This window comes from Trachemys scripta, chromosome 7, assembly GCF_013100865.1.
Source record: "Trachemys scripta elegans isolate TJP31775 chromosome 7, CAS_Tse_1.0, whole genome shotgun sequence".
Taxonomy (NCBI): domain Eukaryota; kingdom Metazoa; phylum Chordata; order Testudines; family Emydidae; genus Trachemys; species Trachemys scripta.
Window position 1 is genome coordinate 104,261,962 of NC_048304.1, and position 7,837 is coordinate 104,269,798.

The 7,837-nt window shown below is 38.9% G+C and overlaps 1 protein-coding gene across 3 annotated transcripts in view; it reads left to right on the top strand.

Moving 5' to 3' along the window:
* Positions 1-7,573, top strand: part of C7H10orf90 (chromosome 7 C10orf90 homolog) — a 182,281-nt gene extending 174,708 nt beyond the window's left edge. For 2 of the 3 annotated variants that reach the window (XM_034776242.1, XM_034776241.1), the window contains 3 exons: positions 2,334-2,397; positions 4,767-4,866; positions 6,617-7,570. In XM_034776242.1, the coding sequence (XP_034632133.1) occupies positions 2,334-2,397; positions 4,767-4,866; positions 6,617-6,655 (203 nt within the window). In that variant the 3' untranslated portion in view covers positions 6,656-7,570. Of the gene's footprint in view, positions 1-2,333; positions 2,398-4,766; positions 4,867-6,616 lie in introns of all 3 variants that reach the window. The other variant, XM_034776240.1, reaches the window with a different exon arrangement.
* The last annotated feature ends 264 nt before the right edge of the window (positions 7,574-7,837 follow it).

Below are 7,837 nucleotides of genomic sequence, written 5' to 3' on the forward strand. Positions count from 1 at the left end.
AGATGAGGAGGTGTCAATTCCAGGAGAGGAAAAGCTGCTTCTGTAATGAGCCAGCCACTCCCAGTCCCTATTCAAACCCAGATTAATGGTGTTAAATTTGCAAATGAATTTTAGTTCTGCTGTTTCTCTTTGAAGTCTGTTTCTGAAGTTTTTTTGTTCAATGATAGTGACTTTTAAATCTGTAATAGAATGACCAGGGAGATTGAAGTGTTCACTTACTGGCTTTTGTATGTTACCATTCCTGATGTCCGATTTGTGTCCATTTATTCTTTTGCAGAGGGACTGTCCGGTTTGACCATTGGCCATCACATACAGCCCCCAGCTAAAACCTCTCCAGGGCATTATCCACGATCTACAACCTATCCTGGTAAATGATCCCTCACTCTCACAGAACTTGGGAGGCAGGCCAGTCCTCGCTTACAGACAACCCCCCAACCTAAAGCAAATACTCTCCAGCAACTACACAGCACACCACAAAAACACCAACCCAGGAACCAATCCCTCTAGCAAACCTCGTTGCCTACTCTGTCCCTATATCTACTCTGGTGACACCATCAGAGGACCCAACTACATCAGCCACACCATCAAGGGCTCATTCACCTGCACATTTACTAATGTTATATATGCCATCATGTGCCAGAAATACCCCTCTGCCATGTACATTGGCCAAACCGGACAGCCCCTCCGCAAAAGAATAAATGGACACAAATCGGACATCAGGAATGGTAACATACAAAAGCCAGTAAATGAACACTTCAATCTCCCTGGTCATTCTATTACAGATTTAAAAGTCGCTATCATTGAACAAAAAAACTTCAGAAACAGACTTCAAAGAGAAACAGCAGAACTAAAATTCATTTGCAAATTTAACACCATTAATCTGGGCTTGAATAGGGACTGGGAGTGGCTGGCTCATTACAGAAGCAGCTTTTCCTCTCCTGGAATTGACACCTCCTCATCTATTATTGGGAGTGGACTACATCTACTCTGATTGAATTGGCCCTGTCAACACTGGTTCTCCACTTGCGAAGTAACTCCCTGCTCTCCATGTGTCAGTATATAATGCCTGCATCTGTAACTTTCACTCTATGCATCTGAAGAACTGAGGTTTTTACCCACGAAAGCTTATGCCCAAATAAATCTGGTAGTCTTTAAGGTGCCACCCGACTCCTTGTAATTTTTTGGATTATACTCTGCTGTGTTTACTGTGTCCTGTACTTTTATAATAATGTCTTGTGTAATGTTTGCCTTTTCTCCTGACCCTTTCAATACAATCCCTAAATTACCTTCCCACAGCAGGAAGGAGTCCTTCCTCTCTTTCCCCTGTAAACACATTCACACTCCTGCAATAGATGTAAGGTCAATAGATGTAAGGTCATTATCGCCAAATCATGAACCAATTCCTGATACAAGTGGGATGACTGCTCAGCCACCCTGCTACTAAAACCCTAGGGGATAGTAGAGTTGTTATAAAATTGTAACACACATGTACAATAGGGCAGAATTTAAAGTTGCTGTTAACAGGCAGGACTCAGGAGCAGGGAAGGTGTCTGGATTAAATTGTCTACCATTACTTTGCATTAATAAGAGTATATGAAGGAAGAATATCAAAATTACCTAACATCTTAGGAATCAAACTAACCATTTTGATCCATAATTATTTCCCTTTGACCAGGGAAATGCTGGAGATGTGAGAAGCTCCTCATATCTTATCAGCAAAGACTCCTGAGCCTGATTCTCCACTGCCGTGTGCAGCTGTTTACACCTGTGCAAAGTGGATGTAAAAGTCTATCAAATCAGAATTGCACCCATTGGGCCAAGTTTCTGCAGGTGTAAATCAGTTAACACTGGCAGAGGATCTGATCTATGTTGCTACAATGTAATTAACTACAGAAGATGCATGGCAGTGGAGAATCAGTCACTTGGGCTTTCTAATGGCAAGAAAGAATGACAGAAAAATAGGCCATCTTATGCCAGACTAATCATCAGCTGGTTCATGGTTTGAATTGGAGGTATGCACTACTGCTTGTGACAGTGACAAAAGTTATATCCATTTAAAATAAATGAACCATGTAATAAGGCTAGTGGCAATAGGTCTTATCCATCCTTCCCCCTCTAAAGGGCAGCTTAAGGGTCTGATTCAACTCCAGATGAAGTCATCAAGAGTCTTTCCTTAGACTTCAATGCAAGCTGGATCAGGCAGTAGGTCAGCAATGATTTAATACGAAATAACACCATGTGGATAAATTTAGGGAAAGCAGTGCTGTTATCGTTTCATTAAAACATGCTAAATAAAGATTCCTCAGAAATTAACTATATGTTTCTTTTATTAGATAACCTGTTCAAACCAAAGGAAAGGTTCATTTCGGAGAAGGAGATGCACATGAGATCTAAAAGGTACACAACATTTCGGTTTAGAATTCACTGTAATTCCCTGGGATCCAGTGCCAAGACTTTGCACTTCCTAATTAGCATCGTAATCTTGCGTTTGTTGTATTTCATGCCTTGTGCAATATGCACAAACATGGGCAATGTTCTTCCCCCTAAAATGGCTTGAGTGGATAGGAGCTGTAGCCCTACTTAGTGGATGGTGTGGAGCTGGACTGTCCTAGCAGAAGCAACAAGAGGCCTTCTACTGCAGGGAAAAACAATGCTTCTGGGGGCTCTCATGAGCACTGAGGGAGAGAGAGGAGAGAACACCCCCTCTATTACCTCCCTTTATGGAGTGCAGCTTACACTGCCTTGGATGGACACCAGTTCTTCTGCCCAGTGTGTGTATGTCTTGGTTCTGCCTCCTCCCACCCCTTTTTGGGGTATCTAGTGCCCTGGGGGTGATGGCAGGGAGCATCCCTGCGCTCAGAGAGCATAGGAAGTGCAATTATGGCTGGCCTCTGTGGAGGGGTATAATTTGGGAGGCTTCTGTCTTTACTTTGTGGCCTATAATGCTCCACTTGCTCTCACATATTATCTGATGGTCTTTAGTAATTTACTAAATGTTATTTCTTCAAATCTGTTTATTAACATTTTAGAGATTTGTGGTAATATTGTGCATATATTGTAGCCCTCAAAATATACCAGAAGTTTCAGCTCTGTAATACCTAATTTCACGTCTCACAATGAAGTTTGCACCACATCCTGCCGCATATTCCTTTGGGGCTCTTATTCTGCAGGCTGCTTTCTCCATCTTCTGCCATACTCATTATTATTCATCTACCATAAACAATCCAGTGCATTTTCTTGTTAACAGCAGGAGTTAATTTCTTAGGTAAGCATTGAATGTGGTTTTTCTCCAGTAGTGAAAGCTGTCTTTCTGCAGAGAAGTTGAGGTCAAGATTTTTAATAGTGACTAGTGATTTTGAAGGCTCAACTTGAGGCACCTTAAAATGACCTGGTTTTCACCAAGCACTCACTTATTCATCCTCTGAAAATCAGGCCTTTTTAAGGTGGATTAAGTTGTACACACAAAATTTTTTTCAAATCTTGACCACAGCACATATCCTAGCAAAGACTGCAATTATTAGATACTTAGGGGGTCTGCTCTTCCATTGCCTTGCACCTTATATAGTCATTTACAACAATGAAAAATGCAAAGTGATGTCAAGGAGTTTTTCTGAATGTACCCTAATGTCACAGAGATCAGAATCTGTCCCACTGTCCTTAAAAATAAAACACCACTGATAATTATAAGCCAGAATAGGCTGCTATAGGGACGCTGTAGTGCAAAATAGGTTGGGGGGGGGAAGGAAAGTTTTATAGTCCACTAAACTAATTAAGTCTGAATACTTGTGATTTAGATCAGAATACACACAAAGAGCAGAATTGCTGAGTAAGAAGATATGTGTTACAGAGTGCCTAATCTTGCTCCCACTTGAGTCAATGGAAATTTTGCCACTGACTGCAATGGGAAAAGGATCAGACCCAACGTTCATTTTATGATTGTAACCAAGAACTGCAATTACATTAAGAATTGACTATTTTGTTTTCTGGTGAAAGGATCACAGTGACAGAGAGAAAAACTTATCAGTTTATATAATTATCATTTTATTTTTCTTACATATTTTTTAGTAATCACTGAAGGTTATTGCTTGGAATCTGTATTGTGATATATCAGGGGTCGGCAATCTTTAAGAAGTGGTGTGCCGAGCCTTCATTTATTCACTCTAATTTAAGATTTCACGTGCCAGTAATACATTTTAACGTTTTTAGAAGGTCTCTTTCTGTAAGTCTATAATATATAACTAAACTATTATTGTATGTAAAGTAAATAAGGTTTTTAAAATGCTTCATTTAAAGTTAAATTAAAATGCAGACCCCCCCCGGACCAGTGGCCAGGACCCGGGCAGTGTGAGTGCCATTGAAAATCAGGTCGCGTGCCGTGCCATAGGTTGCCTACCCCTGTGATATATCTACAACAAGCTTATGGGCCAGATTCTTGTCTCAGTCACTGCTATAAATCTAGATGATCTCCACTGAGCTCAGTGAAGTTACTCCAGAATTGCACAGACGTAACTGAAATAACCTGGCCCTCTACTTTCATTTAATCATTTCAGAATAAAGACCATTTCTCAAGTTTCTCAGTTCAAAACCTTTCATTGTGATACCAGTGCTATTGCTAATAGATACCTGTATGAAATCTAATTCAGATATTTACAAATGCATAATAATATCAGTGATTGCCTAGAAGAATTTTTTCCACTTTGAAAAATTAAGTTAGTGGTGACACTGTAGAATGATATGTTAAAATTTACATTCTGAATTTATGTCAGGATTTATAATAACTTGCCTGAAGTGAAAAAGAAAGAAGAAGAAAAACAGAAACGAATAATCATACAGAGCAACAGACTACGGGTGGAGGTCTTCAAAAAGGTAATGGTTCCATTGTGAATAGGCCTGATTTGGTTATAACTGCCCTAAAATCGTACCTCTGGTCCCATAACCCCCAAGTAAATCCACTTACCTATCTATTTTATGCATTTCTATACTTAGCACCTCACAATCTTTAATGTATTTATCCTCATAACACCTTTGTGAGGTAGGGAAGTGCTATTATTTCCATTATACAGACTGAGAACTGAAACATAGTGGTTATGTCTACACTGCAACAAAACACACATGGCCCATGTCACTTGCCTCAGGCTTGTATGGCTCAGGCTACAGGTCTATAAAATTGCAGTGTAGATGTTTGGGTGGGTCCAGGAGCCCAGGCTCCAGCCTGAACCCAAACATTTACATTGTAGTTTTTTAACCTTGCAGCCCAAGCCCGAGTCAGCTAACACAGGACAGTAATGGGTGTTTTATTGCAGTGTAGACATACCCTGAGAGGGTCCAGATCCTCAAAGGAGAAATCAGTGGGAGTTAGGCTCCTAAATACATTTTGAAGACATTTTGAAGACCTGGGTTTAAGTAACTTGCCCAAGATCACACATGGAAGTGAACCTGGAGCTCTGAGTCCCATGCCAGTGCCCTAACCACTGGACCATTCCATTTCACCATTGTATTCCATTACTACTGGTCACACCCTTTTCTCCCCTGAATGGTGGGCTCAAAGGGAAACCATATCTCTATACCCCGGTCTAAAGCATCTGGCTCCCATCTCTGGCTAGTAGAAGGAAATGCAAGAGAGGAGGAAAAATTAGTGCAGTTACAAAACAAAGCAAAAAGAGGAAGAAAAACTAAAACAATGTAATATACATGTTAAATGATAATAAAAATGAGTACATTTATGAAATAATGAAACCAAACTCCTTATCTCTTCAAGAGCCACTAGTCAAAGCAGAATTCATTATCCCAAGCCTCCAGGTCCAGAGTTGCTCTGGCAGGTGTTTATGGGGAAACTGGTGACTCTCTGCCATGAATTTCCAAAAGCAAGGATTTAGCAGGGTATAGCCTAATGGTTCATTTATTAGGGTGACCAGATGTCCTGATTTTATAGTGACAGTCGCGATTTTTGGGTCTTTTTCTTTTATAGGCTCCTATTATCCCCTACCTCCTGTCCCGATTTTTCACATTTGCTGTCTGGTCACCCTAGTGTTGATGCCTCTGTCCTGTACAGAGATCAAGTATCCAATGGAATAAATGAAAAAGAGCAGCAGGTGCAAATAGAGATTATATGCCATAGACATCCCAACCTGTTCCAGGGAGCTTTGCTAGGAACCGTGGGATAGATAGATGCAACACTCCAAAAGCCCTAAAATGTTTGTGAGCACTGCTGCATGTGGACATGGTGCAATGGGAGAACCAGAGACAAAAAGGTTAGTACAGATGATGTGCACAGGTGTATCTTTCAGTTCTCTACCCCCAGCTATTTTGACACTAGAACTTTTCAAACATGAGGAGTCACAAGATTTTTTTTATAATAGGAAGGTATTGTTTATTCACTGCTCTCATACTCAAATATCAACAGTTTTACACACACACAGAATGCCTGTTGAGGAGAGACCGAACCAGGAACATATGTGGCTGAAGGGTGAAAGTTTCAAGTGACTGAAGTCAGTAGATTCGAATGGAAACTGTTAATGCAACCCTTAATTATAGTGGTCACTGTGGCTTCTTCTATATGTCCCAACCACGCATCTAAATTGTGACTTAAGGGTTTGTTCTTATTTTTACCCTCTAGCAACTACTGGACCAGCTTCTTCAAAGAAATACGGAGTGACAAAGGAGACCATTGGATCTTGAATGTCTTTGACTATTAGATAAGACATAAAATTTAGCATTATCTTAATTACCTGGAGACATCATTCTTACCTTTAACTATCTATGTAAAGGAAGATAATTTGCACTTCAGTAGGATTTGAATGAAACTTCCAAATAACCAAGAGAGAACCTATAAATGAGCAAACTGCTTTAGGACTATCATCTTATAGTTGGTTTACCCAGAGAAAATAATTTTAAGAAACTTTTATGCAAACATTGGATTACAATGGTATTTATTTTCACCTTTTAAATATATATACCGTTTTAGCAATAGAACTGGGTTTTCAAGACATAGGAAACTTATTTTTCCAAAGTACTCTACTCATTGATTTCCTGAGAGTAAAATCCTAGAAAAATGAATAGCATTATTTGTTATGTTTAGAAACTAGCTGAAATGGCATTACCACAATCATCTGAGCAGCAGTTTTAAATTAATGGTTAATGCACCAAAAGGGACCAATATTTTAGTGCTCTGAAGGAGTTCATTCCTGTTTATGTACTGAACCCAAATAACAGGGTTATCTTGTAGAAAGCAATATTTAGAACCTCAGTAATAATACTTTTTACATGTTCTTCACTATAACATATAATTCTGCTTGCTTCTATGAGCATAAAGTATTTATAGAAATGGCATATTAAGAAGTGGTGCAGACCCATGCAGTGGTTTCCACCAAGAAATACGTGGGTGTAAAGATTACATAATTAAAAACATCTGTAATGTTTCCTCCAACAATATTTAAATCTGTATTTGTACATTTTGGAAGTAAAATCTACCAATTTTCATATCAAATGGAATAAACAAATATAATAATCCAAATGTGATCTTTTTTATATTGTTATTTCAAAGCATTTACAAAATCATGGCTTAGTATTAATAAAGAGGTCTTCATTGTGTCATAAATTCTACTGTGAGAACAAACTAATAGGATTATTATACATTTATTGGGCAAAATTCTCATCTTAAGTACATCAGTAATGTAAATCCATTAACCTCAGTAGAGTAAACTGCTGATCTGTATTCATGTGAAGGAGATCAGAATTTGACCCTTAGCTTCTAAACTCCTAATTTGGATTGAGATTTAGGACCAGATTTTTTTAAAAGCATCCTCCCTTTTAAAAAAAAAAAAAAAAAAATGGAGAT